The sequence below is a fragment of the Lotus japonicus genome, chromosome 3 (assembly GCF_012489685.1).
Source record: "Lotus japonicus ecotype B-129 chromosome 3, LjGifu_v1.2".
NCBI classification, from domain to species: domain Eukaryota; kingdom Viridiplantae; phylum Streptophyta; class Magnoliopsida; order Fabales; family Fabaceae; genus Lotus; species Lotus japonicus.
This window is the reverse complement of record NC_080043.1, coordinates 19,781,702-19,801,567: the sequence shown is the minus strand read 5'-3', so window position 1 is coordinate 19,801,567 and position 19,866 is coordinate 19,781,702. Positions and strand designations below refer to the sequence as shown.

General features: G+C 35.3%; 1 protein-coding gene across 2 annotated transcripts; it reads right to left on the bottom strand.

Moving 5' to 3' along the window:
• Positions 1–510: 510 nt before the first annotated feature.
• On the bottom strand, positions 511–19,764 carry LOC130743340 (putative callose synthase 8). Of its 2 annotated transcripts, none has more exons than XM_057595545.1 (41): positions 19,414–19,764; positions 18,258–18,358; positions 17,842–17,957; positions 17,652–17,739; positions 17,411–17,509; positions 17,169–17,288; positions 16,888–16,980; positions 16,708–16,799; positions 16,391–16,517; positions 15,909–16,046; positions 15,747–15,823; positions 15,516–15,660; positions 14,517–14,642; positions 14,310–14,427; positions 12,379–12,707; positions 10,942–10,994; positions 10,778–10,838; positions 10,603–10,681; positions 10,475–10,524; positions 10,154–10,240; positions 9,893–10,024; positions 9,719–9,810; positions 9,564–9,648; positions 9,306–9,466; positions 9,033–9,156; positions 8,835–8,926; positions 8,587–8,755; positions 8,262–8,413; positions 6,965–7,071; positions 6,758–6,880; positions 6,606–6,674; positions 6,322–6,490; positions 6,120–6,231; positions 5,536–5,655; positions 5,311–5,426; positions 4,027–4,110; positions 3,244–3,317; positions 2,925–3,154; positions 1,464–2,309; positions 1,200–1,385; positions 511–954 (listed from the first exon to the last, which is right to left on the bottom strand). In XM_057595545.1, the coding sequence occupies exons 1-41, from the start codon at positions 19,655–19,657 to the stop codon at positions 718–720; spliced, it is 5,823 nt and encodes a 1,940-aa protein (XP_057451528.1). In that variant the 5' UTR covers positions 19,658–19,764; the 3' UTR covers positions 511–717. The 2 variants fall into 2 exon arrangements, with proteins under 2 accessions (XP_057451528.1, XP_057451527.1); XM_057595544.1 differs by having other exon boundaries at positions 3,244–3,356; positions 19,414–19,762.
• Positions 19,765–19,866: the final 102 nt, after the last annotated feature.

Below are 19,866 nucleotides of genomic sequence, written 5' to 3'. Positions count from 1 at the left end.
TACTTAGGAGCCACATAACAGCTTATATTTCCGTGAACCCTGTGCATGGCTGCCCTCACTTGGTTCAAAACTCTGGCTCCATGCTCCATTAGCACCTATCACAACCTTTCCCTCCAATTCACTCATCACTGGATCAATAACCGAAATATGCCAAAAAAATTCACATTCATTAGCTCAAATTAAGCAAGGAGATCAAGAGTCTTTTATGCCTTTTCTTATCTAGATTATAAAGAGACTTTCTTCCTCCAAATATTATGCTACACATAGCAGCAGAAGCGCAGGTTGTGTATTGCCTGATGCAATACAGACAATTGCCTTAGTCGACCCCAAAAAAATTAAATTAATACCTATATAATATATACTTCTGAGACTTTAAGAGAGGTAATGAAACAATTTTGAGAGAGCCAAAAACCATGTTACATAAAACCATGTTACTACTCCTAAAGTGTTATTCATACAACAAAAATTATCAACGAGCCTATGCTTTAGTCATCCACAAAAGCACTAGTATTGTTTTACTTCCCTTTAATTTCCTTTATAACTTATTCAACTAGGCGATGAGAAATAATTTCCTGTGCACATTTATGACTATGTATACTCACACGAATGCAGCTAGCTGTACATGCTATAAGTTCTGTTAAGTTCCTAATATCGTTTCTATAGAAAAATAAAACATGATTCATTGCATGGCTGTACAAAAACAAGTACAAATCATGATCAAGTTCTGTGCTTCTTCCTTTTTCCTGCAAGAATTGGTTGGATTTGCAAGTGCCTTTTGAATGCCTCGTTGAAGAGGATACGAGCATGGAAGGCTTTAATGATTGGTAGCCATGCCAAAATAGCTATAGGTCCAAAAAGAACTATCCCCATTCCGTAGTCAAATTCTCTAGCAAGTGCACGGGTGAAGTCCCACAATCCTGTATGCTCTATCTTTGGCCTTGCAGCTTGTGCTATCTGAACCACCAAAATATATTAATTAGAACCCGCTTGGATGTAAGACAAAGAGCACTTGTTAGAGCTTATACAGTGTTTTTTCTTATACATAAGCTTCAATAAGTCCGTATTCAAATGGCCTCCTACATGGATTAAGTCACAGCCTCACAGGGAAAAAGCAAGGAACAAATTAAAAAAGGTGACAATTTAGCTCATCCAAGGTTGCTAAAGATATGTTAAAAAAAAGGGTTGCTAAAGATTATTACCATTATCAATCCCCATGCAGTTGGCATGAATGCCAGACAGCAAACAAAAAGGTCCATCGATGAAAGTTGATATATAAAGGAAAGAGTAATTATGAGGGCAATAACACCAATGAACAGGAATGCTTTGAAAAATCTGAATCCAAGCTGATAATTAGCACTTAGCAGTTGCCTTCCCAGGTTCACAGCCTGCATCAAAATCATGCTTTTACTTTGTTGAGCAAATTTTTTAAGAGTGCAAGGAAAGAGGGTATTAGTGAAAAATACCTTCACCAAGACGAAAACTGCAACAATCACAATCCAAGAAAAGACATAGACCAGGAAGTTTTTGCTATGGTGAGATATGTCTAGGTGATAGACTAGACCGTACTGATAGATGAAGAAACGAAGAGAGAGCAATATCTCGGTGAACCTGGAAGCAAGACTTGACCGGCGAAGATGAGCTTGCTCATCATACCACCAAGAATGCCAACTTTTATCCTGATGAATTCCCAATCCACCTGGTTGCCTGATCCATTTATTCCACTCTTTCCAGTCATCTACCGCCTTGGTCCAGCTGAATCCGGCAGGGTTAAAAAGGAAAGGTGCACATAACCAAGTTAAGGACATGAACCAAATGGCGTAAGTTATTACAACGTATGTCACGTTACTTTGATAAGACCTCCTGAACATATTATAAACAATCAGCAACAACAATAGCTCAAATGCCTTGACAAAGTGGCTTCTTGAATATAATCTGTAGTTTTCAGTAAAGCTAGCATGAAAGACGACTTTGCGCCCAGTTGGTCTGTACTTGGCACCCCCATGCAAAATTGTTCTTCCATAATAATGTGTTTTCGTTCCGAGGGAGAAAGTGAAGAAAACAGCAGCCAGCTGCAATTGCATGAGGACAAAATCTTTAAGCGCTGTGAGGAAACCTCTCTCAAGGCCTATCTCCATCATCATTGGCAAGCCGGTTAGAAGCCCGAGTTGTATAAATGATTGCGAGGCAAGCGCTGTTTCTAGGGACTGTACATTTTTTATTCGAGCCTCCATAACAAGTGCTCTCCCCAAACCACTAATCCCCAGGTATAGTTGCCCGTAAAGGAATACATATACTCCTATAACTGAAATCTGTGGAGCAATTCAATACGAATTTAAATCAGTCAAACCTGATGGCAATAGTAATAATGTAATGATACATGAAGCATCAGAGAAATATTTCATATTCAGCACTATAAAACCAAAGAACAAATTTACTTTTTAATGTAATGGTCAATGACAAGGAATATAACATAATATGTACTGACATCATGAAAAATGTCAAGCTTTTACCCCCTAATCAATGAAGCAGAATATTTTGCAGTGCATAATCAGTGGTGAACTATCTTTGCATTGGCCTTTAGGGAATGGCATTCCATTATTTCTTAATATAATACTGTCTTTACCTAATATGTACTGCTTCTACTAGATCAAGGAAAATGCAAAAGGACCATCCCCTTGACCTCCAAACTATCATGGGAATAGGCTTTTTAGAATTTCATTAACTGCAGTGAAATTGTGTTTGCTTTCAATAATGACATTTTATCAATTCCAATAATTTACATAGTGAAAAGGGAAATAGATAACAATAACAGGAGCCTTAATTTCTTATTATGAGAAATTAAGCTGCACATGTCAACACTCCACTTAAGTAACAAGGTGTTGCAATTCAATGATGAAACAAAAGGGAAGAATTCAGTGAAGTACCAAGCTGCTGAAGTAAAATCCAATGGTTGTGAAATAACAAGATAGCATCCGAAAAAAATCAAATTGCCGTCCTAGGCGGAATATGTCACGGCTTATAGTTTGCTCACTGTTTCCATTTGCTACCTTGGCTTCAAATTTTGAGATCGGATTTAGACCTACATCCCGACCTTTTCCTATTTGCAAGTATTCATGGTAGGAAATACACCCCCTTCTTAAAATAGAATTGAACCCTGCATGACATAAACAATGTGTACTTGTCTGTATTATCTATTATAAACAACATGTGGTGAGATATAATGTAAAAGTCGCCAATTCCTACCAGCAAAAACATCCTCACTCAAGTTAATTGTTTTAGATGCCTTGCTTATTCCTCCTCTTGTAATATGAAAAACCCTGTCAAATACATCTGGATGGCCATAGTGGAACCGCACTCTGAGTGTGAGAATACATTAAAAAAAAGTAAGAATTTGATAGAGGTAAACCAGGGTTGTTAATGGTGGATAGCATAGTGTAGCGGCAAGCCCAAAAAACGCTATTTCGAGCGCTATTCGCCATACCCAACCCTGGTTTATATTGGATTGTAATAAGATTTCAGACATCATTGCTAAAAAAAAAACTGCAGCATAAAATAATAGGGGATGGGATGAATGTTGTAACTTTTAATCCAGAGGAACATGAGCCTTTATAAAAGAACAAAACAGAATGAGCGAAAATATTTCTCTATCAGACTTCACATGTTTATATCTTTTAGTTTTATAGCTGAAGGACTTCAACAAAATTTAGATCACCGTTAGTTCACTTATAAAGATCACCATTAGTTTACTTATTAAAAACTAGATTGCGAAAGATATCTCAAATAAAGCGTGAGGGAGTAATTTGAAGCAAGAAAAAAAAGAACCTTCAGTGCAGGAAGCCAAATCACAAGTCTAATAATGAAGACTTATATGACAAAGTGAATCCCTATTCATACAATTAGTGAAAATCAAGCAGGTAAAATATCAATATGAAATTGTTGTTGGTTTTCTAAATAACCCTTGGACACAATTAACATTTCTGATATGTAACTGCTTACTTTTTCAAAATGACATTTTGTATTTATTACCTGAGAGGGTTAGCCAGAATCCTTTGACCAATAGTGACGAAGCTGGTCTCCTGATATGACATGAACCATGCCAGAGAAGACACGCTGAAGTTAAAAAGAATGGAGGACATCCTATTAGTTTATTAGATATGATTCTTATGTTATTGTAAAAGACAATTATGAGTAAGGGATTTGGAATGAGAATTACAAGGGGAAGAAGCAAAAAAAGTAAAATATTCAGGGGCCAGCCTATAGGATGGCACACTTTGAAGAGACTAAAATAGAAAATGAAAACAATGGAAGAAAGAGAAAAAGACATTGAAGAGCTATCATGTATTATCCAACGTTTATCATATTTCAGAGACATACGGTTTTATGAATTTGTCATATTCAGGGGCCAGCCTATAGGATGGCACACTTTCTTAAACTTGGAACATGTTCATGTATTCATGGAGCATGTCATTCACATTGGATAAGATGACATATGAATATTGTAGAAATATATTCACTTCTGTTATGATAGATTAGGACAAGATATATTGTTTTATTATGATAGATTAGGATGATAAATATTCTTAGGATGAGATATGTTGATAGATCAGGATAATATAAGATTTTATTGTTTATACTTTGTAGTTGGCTTGGAAACCTTTATCAACTATTTGACATATTTCTAGTTACAAGATGGTATCAAAGCAGTATTATCCTCTGCAACCTATCCCATCACTATTATGTTGTTGAGTTCCCCAATCTTTGGAACTCAGTTATAATAATGTCATTCTCTCCAAAAACAATAAAGTGGTTGCCCCTTGAATCCTAAATTTTCTAGGTATTTCTATTTTTGTGGTTTCAACTGCCATGAGTACAAACCTACTGTACAAACCTAACAAAATTCTTTCTAGAATCGCCAAAATATCTTCTATTTATTTTAAGGACTACTTGGATATCTTCACTCAACCAATTGGTCCCATACATATGTTCCGAGCTGGACACATGATCTATACCCTCCGCTTGAGGGGGAGTGTTGAAACATATCCATATATGTTCTCTTATGGTAGATTAGGATAAGAGATATTATGAGAATAATATATATTGATAAATTAGGATAAGATAAGATTTAATTGCTTATACTTTGAAGTTGACTAGGAAACCTCTAGAAACTTATTTCTATTAATATTGTACTTCTGAATCAATCAATTATCAACCAACTATTCGAAATATTTCTAAGCAGAAGGAACCTTGCTCAGTTTCCCCAATGGTCATCACAAAGTGGTTCTTTTAATTTATGGGATACAAAAGGCTAACCTTCCTGTGAAAATGTGCTCCCTCAGACCAAGTATGGTTGGAGGACGCCGGCCTTGGCGGCGATGAAATTCTTGGAGAAGGTTTCTCATTTTAAGAGCTTCTTCCAAGCAATTATCCTGTAAAATGGACAATCATAAGAACATAATTGAAACTATCAATTGTTATACACAAAGATGGCGAATAGTTAATTTGTAAAGTAAGAAAGAAAACATAAATTAAGCTTACTTGGTTCATGTCAATTGTTTGGAGGGCTTCACCCCGAGTGAATATTATTGCGTTGTTTTGATTTTCAGGCTTCCCTTCTCCAAGTAGTGGTGGACCTGGAAGTTTTATTTGATATATTGTCTATAAAAGACAAGTAACAGTCTTAATAAGTGATGGTTCTGAATAACTACTTAGCTATACGGCCACGGGTAATAAAATTTAAAATTCTATTAATAGTGAGAGCCTAAGAATATTTTGCTTCCAACACCTTTGGTTATAAAATTATACCTTTAATTTCGTATAAAGTAGACAGCGTGAAGCAGTGCGATATTGTGATCAACACAGTCCTTTGGTTATAACTTCTCTAACAAACATGATGCTGCTGTTTAAGTTATGTTTCATTTTCTGGCCTAACTAAATATTCAATCAGCTTAATCAAATTTGCATTAAAAGGGAAAATGTCTTCCGGAAAGGAATAGCAAAACCTAATTAGTTTACTTCCCAGTTCAAACTGAACGTGATGTAATAAAACTTATGGTTGACGCCATAGAGAATATAAAGCCCATAGTCTACGACAAAAATCCTTTCGTGTTGTAAGCAAGTACCTGTTCAAATCCATTGACAACTTTAACCAGTTTAGATGTATATACTTTGGGAGGTTTACCCGGCACAATCTGTTCCTTTTCCTCAACATAAGCAACACGAAGAGATGGATACCTGCAGGCAATACATGAATGCATGGGTTATTTTTTCTACTTATATCATTTCAAGATGAGTGACATTTTCTCCTTACTTGTAAAAATTCACCTTATCATTAAGTCAATTGTATCTTTATAACGGGGATCATTCAAAGCCTTTTGTGAAGCAAATGATTGACAGGAAATGACATAGGTGTATTTCATGTCCGCTAGTGCTTCTAAACGAGCAAACAATGCATGGTTGCCTTTCTCAGCAGTCTCATAACCTTCAAGAATATCTGCATTAACAGAACCAGCCACATACTAAATTAATTTTAAAGATGTGATCGTCTCTATTTCTTTGTAGTTTAGCAAAATATTGGTGGATAATGTCACGTATACTTGGTTACGCACCTTCATCTTCAGCCATGTCAAGAAATGCTTGTAATTTTAAGGCTTCTCTGTAGTACATCATCCCTCTAACTGTTAAACAGATGAATGAAATGATCAGAAATGACTTCCATTTGCATGAAGGTCCAATATTGAGAATAACATAGATACTGAACCTGTTCTGCTCAGTGTCTGGCCCCGGAATGAAGCCCACAGTCTAAGCTCTTCTGTCTTGAGTTCATCTTCTAAACTCTGGGGATTTTCACAACCCATACGTTCCATAAAGTTTTTCCATTCATCTATTTTAATTGGTGTGGCAAGATCTTTGGTGAGTTCAAAGAAAATGTTTTAAGTTACCTAAACAAATTCATGTTTATACCAACCTGGAAATATCTTTTGCATGTAAAAGATGATGGAATCCTGCTCTATATCTGAACCAAGCTCCTTCACTGAAAAATTAATGTCTTCCATGTAGTGTGGAGTCATGACACTGCCAATCACGTTATATATCAGACAGTTTTATTACAGAACTATAGGACTGGAATAATGTTCAAAGAATGCTTATTTAAAAGTTAAATGTTATCGTGTCAGTTATCAATGAAAGGTTGGCTTCTTAGTTTGATGTGTCTGTTACTGAATGCCGAAATTTTCATTAATATAAAAGTATAAAGCAATATGACCAAAAAATCTGTTTCAGTTAGTTTTTTAGATTCAACAAACAATAATTACTGGAAGTTAATTCTGAACTTTCCAACCAGAAGGGATTTTCAGACTGAGTACGGGGTGGGGTGGCTGGAGAATAATCACAAGCCCTATTCAATAGCAATGACTTCATAACATTGCATAAAGAAGTATCTATATACCAGACGGTCGTACCATTTTTCCCTCTTTCCCTTTTTGCCATTTTGAGGAACCTTTATGCTTGTGATGTGGATTATAAATGTTACGTTTTTATTCTTTACATGTGCCAACCGATATGCCATTAGCAAGGTGAACTGTTAGTGAATCATATTCTCTGCCCATGCATATCTCTAAATTAAATTAACCACTGGGTGAGTTCATGTTAACCACTTAGATTAATGGTAAGGAAAAAATTTGACACTTATACATATGTCTTCTCCAATGCATACATAAGATGGTGGTTGCGGTGTGGCGTGCGTCTTCTCTGACTGAGATGCCATATGTTTCTCTAACACTTGAGAGCCTAATGCCAGATCTTATTGGGTTTGAGGCTCAGTTACTTGGGGTTTAATTTCTTTTGGGCAAATTAAGCTTTGCGTACTAAGAGCATGCATGCCTTATAAAGTATAAACAATAGAGTAACCAACTTTTGCAATTGAGACTAACATTTTGTTTTTGTGAACATAGGTTTGCTTATGGTAATTAATCTGTATCACAGTCATTTTGTTTATGATACTTAAGAAGACCTAATAGTGATAAAAGATAACGGGAGGTTTCAAGAATGAAACGATAAGGTGAAAAAAATCTGACACCTTAGCAAAAAAATCTGACATGACGAAAATAGACCTCAGGAGAAACTGAATTGGTGATGCTAGAGACATCTTAGATTTAACATATTATCAATAGATTAAGGGAGAAGTGGTATATCCCACTTTAAGATCAAAAAATTTCAGAGCCAAACTTTCAAAGTAAATGAATTGATCACGGGCATTGAATTACCTAAAAGGCAGCATATTGAGCACTTTTGGAGCGTCTGGTATATCAGAAAACAGAGAAGTAGCAAAGAATGATATGCGCCTACGAGCATCTAAGTTTGCCGGCACGTCCAAAGCTGTATCTTTGACAGTAAGCAACAAATGAAAACGCTTGATCTGCCATGAACAGGCTGATTACATCAGTATAATCAGAGAAGAGTTCACATATAATTATTGATGCTATTTCTCAATACAATAATGTTAATGGCGGTATTTATACGTGAATGTTAAAACTAGTCCTCAAAAAATGGAGAATCACAAGTAGGCATCATTGAAATAATAAATACCACCTTTTCCATGAGAGGGCCACTTTCTGGCAAGGGAAAATGGATAGAATTCTCATTGGCAAATGGATAGAATCCACTATTCGTTTCATCATTGACAAATAGTTGATCATCATCTCTAAAATAGACAAACCCACGCTCACTTTGTTGAGGAAAGTGAAACATATCCAATATTCTGTACATAGTAAGTAAGTGAGTTTAAAATTAAATCTTGGTAATGCTGAAAAGGACAACAAATTTTTAAGCACCAATACCTGGAATCAGTCATCATATCATTTGTTACAAGTTCCAACATATCTAGTAAAGCTTTCACGACTTTGTGCTGCTGGTCTTTATCTCCCTCAATCTTTATTGCATTTCATATCAAAGTTATTAGGACTTGAAGTTATTGGTCATGTATATTTGTCGACATAAATATTGTAGCCTTCACTTTAGGTTTACGAAATAATTACCAGGAGTTCAGCTAGCTCAATGACCTTTGCATGTAGATCTGGGAGAACTTTCAAGTTGAAGTTCTTCAGTAGACTTGATTCTTCAATACATTTTTCAATTTCACTTTGTATATCAAATATGATCCTAAATATCCATAAGTAACCACCACATTAACACCAATTTCAAAACTTTTCAGGTCGAAAACAGAGAAAAACAAGTGACATCCACTAGGCGATAGAAAAGACAAGACTCTACAATAGCAGTTGAAGTTTGGAAAATTGTATCATTTCTACCTTTTCTCCATGCTACCCACAATAAGAATCTCAAGGACGTATTTCAGTAACTGGTAGCACTCTCTTACAGCATAGAACATGTATATGTCTCTTGTAATTTTTCTGGCAAGAATTTCATCCTTTCCCTCAAAATCTTTAGCAATGGTCAAAGCTGTAGAAAACTACAATATGTAGCCAGAAAAGTTCATTAATGAATAAAAATATACAGATAATAATTCTATTACATAAATCGATAACACCTCAGTTAAAGTAAATTACCTTATTTGCCAAGAGAAAAACAGGCCAAAGAACCTTCCTAGAAAACAATTCTGAAGACACAGGCATCATCATTAAATCCATCTCTCTGTATAAAAGATCAGTGTCAGACGCTGAAACAATACATCGCCGTGCATGAAAGTTACAAGAAACATCACCTGTTACTAATCAAGTCTTCAAGACGAAGATGGTATATAATTTGATTCCATACCACCACAAATTTGGCAGTAGCATTTTTTTCATCAGGCACCTGTGACATAGATCAGTGGTGTACATTAGAGAACATATATATTAAAACAAATTTATTTTACCATTGCTAATTTAGAACACACCTTTTGAAATATATTGCTGAGGAGACCTTTTCTTTTCTTTTTACCGCGTTTGGACGAAGGTGGGTTCAGACAGACATTAAATGCTGAAGGCAAGGAGTTAAATCGACTTCTCAGCATTCCTAGGGTTCTTATCTATTTTCAACAAGAAAGGTGAATCAACCAAGGTGATGCAAAACTCCATAAAGTCCACCAAGGGATACCTCACCAAGGTGATGCTCCACAAAGTAATACAGAAAGAAGCAAATAAAAAACATGGGGTACCTCACCAAGGTGATGCAAAACTCCATAAAGTCCACCAAATATTGCACAGAAAACAGAATACCAAATCTGTGTATCCATAAAAAATACCTGTAATAAATATAGAAGATGTTAACCACCCGACAATGTTCTTGAATAAAGATTCATTATATAAGGAAATTTATCTAACACATTAAAACAGACAAACCACTTTATTGATAAAGATTTATACTTAAATCAATAGTATTTTATTTTAGAAGAACAATGTAAGGATGATTATAATGAAGATATCAAAGTCTAAACCAAAAGAAATGTAAGTTCCAGATGCGTGTGATTCAGACTCACAATTACTACAGGGCTCCATACGGCCACAATTGCACCAGCGTTACTTTTGACTGCAGAACAAGCAGGCCTTTGTCAGACATTAACTGTGATCCCCTAATTGGGACCAAGACATTCAAAATGAAGCATACCTTTTGGAAAAAGCTCATGCCACTCATATTGTTGGCCAATTTTCATAATCTGTCTAGTTGGTTTTATAAGTGGTTTAATCTGCATATATTGATTCCACATTGGGCATTAAGAGGATGTCGCTACTGCATAAAATCAAATTACCGTAACCTATATTTGACGTATGTTATTATTTACCTCAAAACTGTAGCTGAACAAAAATTTACATGATAACACCAATACCCAAAACACTGTGTACCTACATTAGAAGAAATTTAACATATTTATATAGATTAGGATGGATATACTAAAGAAATTAATCATAAACAGTCAGAAAAAGCCAACAAGGAAATAGGATATACTTTAAAACTGAAACCTGGTCTTCTTGCATCCCCCGTCCAACATAGATTCTAGGCTGGATGATAAATAAATGTAACACACAAGTTACAACATTTAATGTCATGGATGAATATTAGATACAATTACATTCACATAGAAATCAATGGAAAAAGCATCTATACTTGTGAATTCTTCTAGCGCTGACTGACAAGTGAAGGCAAGTCATAACATCAAACAGATATAGTCCTACCAAATGAAGGAACGCAAAGCATAGCTTTGACCAAAAACAAATCTTCATTGTGGTAGAAGATAATATACCTATAAGGATACTACTAAGATGATGCCAAAAGCCAAATCTCACTTTCATCAACATGTACTGGTGGGTAAGAGAAAGGTACCAAACAGAATATGGAAATCAATCTGGTATGCAGTATATGAAGCTTATGGTTATGTAGAAAATCTATTATTTTCAATTCCTATGTCCTTGATTTTGAGAAGGTTTTAAGCTTGATCAAATAAAGGGCATGGCTTTGGCTTAGAGGAAAGATAGTCAAGTTTAAGATGTCATTTTATGAATGGGAGAGAGATCCTTTGTACTGCTTGTCACTGGTTGCTGCTGGTGGGTAATGTTGTGCAAGTTTGCTTGCAGGGTGGGTACTGTGTCACAGTTGGGTTAAGTAGTGGACGGCCCTTTTGGTTACATCAAGAGGGGTGCTAATGTATTGATGTATCCGTCTTATTTTTCTCAAGCTTTAAAATGTTATCCTTGTATTGGGTTAAAGCACCATTTGTGCTTCGATTTTTTATTTTATTTTATTTGGCTTTTCAAAAAAAAAAAAGATGATGCCAAAAGCAATCACATTACCTAGTACATGGACTCATCAAAATAAGAAACTTACAAAAGTAGATACTAATGTTATAGCCTATAGCCATATTATGGCCAAATGTTTCTGCCAATCCCTAGATATACTGAAAGTTTTACATTTATCCAAATTGTAGACAGGAAATTGCATTTTAGCCTTGCCCTTTCTTTATTCTGCCATAGAATGTGGATCACACCTTGAAATGCCTTGTAATTATCCTAAAGAACAATATAATCCAAGTTTAATATGTTTGAGTGTGTTTGGGGAAACCTGGTAGGTTTCCACATTAGGGGGAGATGTGATTCTGGGAGGTATAACAGTGCTTCCAGACACGCTGCTAAAGCATAGTAGTATAACCTTTTTCATTATCTTGATCAAAATTGGATTCCTTTTGACCAAAATAAATTATAGTTGAAACATAACAGATTTGAAATTCCGTTTTTAAGAGTTAAGACAGCCTGTAACTGGAACACTGTACTGGAATGATTATTAAGATATCTGGTTATCAAAAGTTTATTCAATAAGGCAAATTGGCCCAGCAATGTCTACCAAGTTAACACAGTTGGAAAATATCGTAACAAAAATGTGATGATCTACCTGAATCCACCAAGACAAAACTTTGCATATCTGGTAATTAGAGACCTCAATATACTTGGCCACAGCAGGGACAAAAAATAAAACCAATTCAACGGCATTACTCGTCAAGTATATTGCAGCAGCAACCATGTAGGAAGTAAAGCACCATTCCTCAACCCTGGTTCCAGACTTTGTGGAATAACAAGTATATTTTCCTCTTGAGTTAGCATAGCAAAGGGGAAGAACAATATTCCATATAACAGCAAAGACCAGCTTCATCACAAGTTTCACTTTTTGAGAATATTCCATGGTACATCTCGCTCTCCATGTAAAAGCTATGTCTAAAATTGCTGTAACAAAGAACATGAGAATAATTTTAATTGTTACTAATACAAGAGAGGAAGGATAATATCAATCATGGATTAGCAAGTAGCAGTTCTGCTTCTCTTTACAAATTGTGCATCCTTAACAAGGAATTGAATAAAAGTAGTGTAACTTACCGTCAAGCATAAGACTATAAGGTATAGGATTTGTTACATATGGTATGATTAGCATTAGTTATTTGAAATATTTCTCTCCTGTTAAAATCCTATATCAACTAGAGAGATGACCAAAATTATCCTTTTAAAGGATTTGCAAATCATCACCTTACGACCTAGATTTTGGGTTTAAGTTAGACCTAGGCCCATTTCTAAGATAGTATCAAAGCACCAATCTAAGATCTGATTGGGGACTCAAAATTCCGCCTTCACTTCAGAATCCTAGACATGTAGAGAGTGTGTTTATGATCCCACATCAATTAGAGATATGGTCAAAATAATCCTTGTAAAGGCTTTGGTAATCCTCACCTCATGATTTAATATATTATAATGTTGTAAATATTAGTAGAAAATAGGATACTTAAAGAGTTAAAGTGATTTATTATATATTTTAAGTTTACCTAAACTTTAAGTCGTATTTATAAGGAAAGTTATATTTACAATATTCGAAGATGAAATATCTTTAAGCGGACATCTAAGCTAAACAAATAATGAGGTTGAACGCTTGAGGACAAGTGTTGATGCTACATTTCGAGCGTTACATTTTGATATAATATAGGTTAAATATGCCTTTGGTCCCTACAAAATAGCGAATTATTTGTTTTGGTCCCTAAAAAATTCTTTGAAAAATATCCACAAATTTTGGAAATAACATGTTTGAGTGAAGGGACTTAAACCATAATTCGAAGACTGAAAATACAATTTGGAGAACTGAAAATTACTAAAGTAGTCCTTCAAAAACTGAAATTGTTAGAAGTCTAACAGAAAGCGCGAGAGAGAGAGAGAGAGAGAGAGAGAGAGAGAGAGAGAGAGAGACTGAATCTGAAACTGAAATTATATTTTCTCAACACAATTATTACATCACTGACTGAAGCTACTTATAGAAGACTAAAGCCTCTAACACACAGTTAACTATAGTTGAGCAGCAACTAAGTCACTAACAATTACACTTCTAGGATAGATGATTTAGAGAAGAAAGACATCAGAGTCAGGGGGTTCTAAATCCAAAGACCATGACAAAGTCTAATATGGGAATGATAACATTACCTAACAGAAATTAACCTACTAAGAAAAATATCCCCTATATATAAATGTCCAGGGACTCAGGTGAGAGGAAGCAGTCACTGGATTAGCATTGCAACAATTCTGGGATATGTCATTTACTAGTCATAGCCTGACCCCATACAGAAGAGAGGAAATTCCATAACAACTTACTAATCCAAGCAATCGTTCTGGACAACTTCCTTCCTTAATAATAAAGCAGCAGATAAAAATCTTTGGAAACATTGAAATTACTTTACTGTAACATTGATAATTGGACATACCATATCAACCAAATTATGTTTTCTTCTGTTTGGAACATCCAATTAAACTAACTTCAATGTCAAGTAGTAACATAAATGAGCATCATACCATGAAGAAGTTTAAGAAATGCAGAGGTGATAAAGACGCTGATTATATCCTCAAATACTGTGGTATCAAACAACTGAAGTGGAGATCCCACGTCATGGCAAGCGATGATTATAATGGCCTGCGAACCAACAAAGTAACAAAATTTCTAGATTATCCATCATAAGAAGCAGAAATTTGAAAATCATCTGCACAAGATTTGGAGCAAACCTGAAGGGATAAAATATAAAAACTCCACATTCTATCAAAGCTTCGAAATATTTGCAAAAATGAGCGAATCTCTACAAAATTTGTCTTTCCCAGCCATTGTGGTTCGTGGTTTTCGTCCCCAGTATCCTGTATAAGGAAAAGAAATAAAACAGGTATAAGTGGTAGTCTTTTGCAGGTACTAGAAATAGTCCAACCTTTCCCACTGACACCTGAAACCCAGAATACAAGATAAATGAAATAAAAGACTTACAACATTTAACAAAATAATGCTATAAATTCGAGATTATAAGGCTATAAATTCAAAGAGATTATAAGGCTATAAATTCAAAGAGAATGACGCCCTTCCTATCGCTTTGGTAGTAGCAATAATTAATTAAATCCCTCTATCATATGACTCCACAGGCAATAAGGATAAAGGGTAACGCAACATCTTTGTAGATCAAGATAAATATTTTGAATTCATCCTCCTAAAAGTGGTATGAAATTCCTCAAGTAAGACAAGGGAGGACTTATGAATGATGGAACGAGATACCAAGCAACTTTTTTTAAGTCTTAAGAGTGCTATATAATGGTATAGACGTAATAGAATATATGCCATACCAGTGATAAAAAATCACTGTACACATGTCAGGGCTTAGTGGTTTTTTCAAATTTCAATATGCAATAAATTTGTAGTTTCTGCTATAACGTTCAAGAAACCAAAATAGAGAAACTTTATTGGAGTTGACACAGACTAGACCAAGCAGTCTCTTGCATGTAGATCCTAGCATTCAAAAGAATTTCTAAAGCAATTTTTGCTTCATACATAAGTAGAAGAGCAGCTACATCTTGAGATGCCATCAAATAAGAGCCCTATGTTAAAGAAAAAATGAAGACACTGTGTGATTAAATAGTTGAAGTTAAGTGTTCATATGAAATTTCATTTGACTTCAGTTTTATGTTCTAAAATTCAGTAACGCAAAACCTGAAGCACAATGCATTTGAAAATCATAGAATCACCTCTGCTTCTTCGTTCTTCTTTTCTTTTCTATCACCAGGTGATTCAACAAGAGCATTCTTGACATCGGGTTTCTTTACAGATTTTACTTCGAAAAAATCATGGTCCAGACGCATGGGCCAACCGATTTTGAAACAATCAGGGGACCTACAGATATGGAACAGCTGTAAGCCTGTAAGGACCTGATGGTATGGAAAAAAGGCCAGAAATCATAGTCTAAAAGTTATACTGACCAGAAATACTCATTCAGATCATCATAGTTTCTCCATGCAGAATGATCAGCTGTCCCGCCTTTGCTATTGGCAACTTCCTTTGGTTTGAAGAGATATCAGATGTATGGAAGAATATAGCCAAGAAAATGAGAAAAGAGGACATATTACTATATTAGATAGTACCTTTCTTATAACTTCGTATATGGGGGTGACAACATCATTAAGGAAAGACTCTGGTTCTCCTCCATATGCAGGCATGACCTTTTCCCATGTTGTTAAGCTGATAGCACCGCTTAAAACTCCATGCAATTCATACACCATCTTTAAAACACACAAAAAATTGATAAAACTAAATTAGAGAATAGTCCATATAACGTAAGGTCATTTGAAACTTCAAACAATGATGAAACTAGAGATGTTCATGGGTGGCTCCATCAAGCATTTATGTTATTCCATCATATATGCCTATCCAGTTTTCACTTGTCAGTAGAAGACTTAATTAAGATTCTACCTATCAACCAAATTTTAATATACAGAATCTTAGGACTTGAAATGCTGAATATGCCATTTGGTATTCCAAGTATAACTGAAAAAGAAAAGTTATTTATGTAAACTAATAGACAACTTTTGTTGGGAAAGAACTAATCTGTTGAGTTTCAACATACATGGTGAAAGATATAGCAGAGACACTCTGGCATGAACCGTAAATTAGCTGCCTCCCCCCATATGAGCAGGTAAAGGCCAATATACAAAATTTTGTATTGTTGGGCTTCCTGTTTGACAAAAGGTAAGCTGCAATACAGGTAACATACTTGGTAAGTAAAACAGAAGGTCAGATACAGAAACAACATTGAAGGAATGAATAATTTCAAAAACTGATTTTTAAGGAGGAGCGAGAGATGCACTACATGTTTTTTTATCTAAGGAACAAATAAAATATAAATTATGGAAGGAGATAAGTGAGATAGATTGGTTAACACACCGGATATTGCTATTTCTTCCCAAATACTTGCACCAGTTGGTATAATTTTTGAAAAACTTCCTCATAAGTTCATCCACGCCTCCTTCTCCTAACTGATATGTCAAAATTACAAAGTTTACACAGTCAAATGTGATAACTGATAAAATAAAGCCAGAAGCACATGTTCAACAGAAAACGCACCTTCAAAACAGATGTCTGGTTGTGAGTTTGCCGAGTCTGAATGTTGGCTAGGAGTAGAATAAGATGTTCCCTTTGGTTTGCAACACTGGCCTCCTAATGTAAGACATGATATTGAATGAAAAACTTTGAGAGACTAGTTAGATCAATGCTGACAATACCTTGACTACAATACTACATCATTCCTTAAAACTGGACAAATGTGGAATTATTTTAAAACAAGTATCTGAATCTTACAGAAGTGAAACTGAAAGTTTGAGTTCAATTTAACTAGGATGACTGACCTGGAATCCAAAACAATGCTGAAGAAAATCAAACAGATCTACAAAGGCTCCATGTTTCTTGAAATCTTGAGCTGGGGGCAAACCACGAACATTGCGAATAACTGCAATGGCAGCCTTAATCTGTATCAATTTATATGTACACTCAGTTTCATGATCATAATGAAATTGAGTCTTCTGTGACTATTGACATAGGATATCAATAAAAAAAAGGGGAAATGTGAATCATCCAAGAAATAATCAACCTCAGGCTGCTTCATAATTGCATGCTGAATGCCTCCTTGCTCAAGTGGAAGAATGTTAAACTCAGTTTTTTTGTGGATTGCTTTCCCTTCAATAAATGCCTATTTTACACAAAGTGGGACTCCAATAAAGCAAAACACATGGGAAACTGATAATCTGCTTATTTCTGATCAAGCTATGCTGTGTCATGTAAAACGATTGCTAGGGAATATGAAAAAGGAAGAAAGAAATAAAAGAGATTACCTGAGAACTAGCTGTATCCGTAACTGTTTTGAGTACTTCAAATAGAACAGAAGCAATATTCCGTGCATTTATCAATTTCTCCCTACGACTGTAAAGATACAGCATCACATGAGTTATCATAGTAGGCCATAAAGGATGCCCAAATTTTATGCTTAAGACAAAAATATTGTGTAAGTTATAGCAAAATTACCTTTGCTCTAGATCGAATGCCTGATGATGTCTAATAAAATAATCCCTATAGGCATGGTAAACATCCTTAAGTTCACGAATGTCACTCTTCCCCTTCCTTTTTGTAACTCTCTCATCCTGTGAGTCACAATTCACAAAATTTGATGCAAAACAATGCATTAAACTGTTTCTTAACAGGTAAACTTTAACAGAGGTCAAGTAAAAAATGTTAACGTCGCATGATTTTGTCAAGAATACTGATTAGTAGCAACTGGACATCTTGATAAGTGGTGTCTTCTAAATAAAATTAAATAATTGAAATCATTCATAATTGTTATATTCAATTTCATTCGGTTACTGACATATCATGTTATAAAGAACAGTGCTATCAAAAGGGGTATTGTTCTTGACAGTGTAAGCTTCAACGTTTTTGTTTACCTGTTCAAGTCTATGAAGGAGTGAAGTTTTGAATTGTCTAACACCCCTTCCACTAGAATTTTTGTCCAAGTTGTGCGCAACTACAAAGGCGTGAACTCGACCTGCAAGTTATAAATACTAATACAATGAGAAATCCATATATTGATAATAGTCAACAGGGAATCTTATTTTTATAGGTAAAAAAAATCTGGAGCTGTATTGGACTATACCTATAAAGCAAGAAAATATAAACTTCCAGGGGAAAGCTTCATGGCTTATAAGTTGTTGACAAATTACTTAGTTTTTGTATACATTAATGGCGTGTTTGAGTCCCAAGTAAAACAACTCAGACTCACTTTTCTCACAAAAGCTACTCCTAGTAGCGAGTAGCTTTTTCCATAATCCCTTTGCCCCCATTGTAGAAACCTACTGAGTTTCCAAACACGCACTAATTTGTGTATTAAAATAAAGTGATATGGAAACACTTAAACTTTGCACTCTTACAATGTACAACTGTTTGCCAATTGAAGAAGAGAATAGACAAGAATAGACACTAACATCTTGAAATTGAGAGCACAGAACTGCATGGATCATGGATGCAATTCTCCTTTTCCCGTGTATTTTAAACCTTCATCATGACTGTTTGTGTCTTGATGCAATTTCTTCACCAAGAATAAGGTAATTGGATAAATTGAGCCTCTTTTTCAACTACATTTTTCTTTAACTACCATAATTAAGGTTATAAAAAGGCAAAACTAGCCTTTAATGAAAAATTTATTTTGTAGCCATAATCTAGCATATAACTCAATCAACATACACAACCAAAAAAACAAGAAACCCCAAATACTTAAAAAAAATAATCAGTTGCAGAGGGACTTCCATAACATATATATACACCCGGCTAACTTGGGTTGGCACAACTAGCCACATGTTTCGGGTTCAACTCTCACATCCTCATAGGTTGAGGGTTCGAATCCCCCTACATCAAGTAAAATCTCAATTGGTGGGCAACCCTTCTCGAGAAAATCCCTGGTACTCCTACCCAAGAGTGGGCCTCTGCTGGCCACTGGCGTCCTATCCCGTAGTCTGAAGTGTTTTCTATCATTTCGAACATTTTTGTAAAAAAAAAAAATATATACACCCAGAATAGAAAACCTAGAAAAGAAAAATGACTCACACAGATAAGCAACACGAGGTTCCTCCTTCCCAACCAAGTTGGCCACACGAAGGAACCTTTCTATTTCGGAAGCGAAAACTGTTGGCAACCTTTCACTATCAAAGGGTCCTGGAACATAACCAACGTCGCCGCCGCTGTTACTGACACTGGTAATGGCCAAGGGGTCATGGCTTCTCGCTGTAGAGGACTCTCCTTGCTCAAAATATATGCCCTCAATCGGTTCTGCAGGCACAATCTCCATCATTGATGTGAGCTCCGTAACAAGCAAAAGGGTATGACAAGTGTGCAGAGTATATATGTGGGATCATGATCTTCTCCATTGTGATTGCTTAGTGAGGTAAGCTTTGGCCTAGTGTGCACTTTAGAGTGTGTGCACTGATTGGAAAGTTGATGGCCTTCTTTTGCTTTTGCTTTTGAAGTTGTGTTTTTGTTTTTGTTTAGCTTTATTTCCCG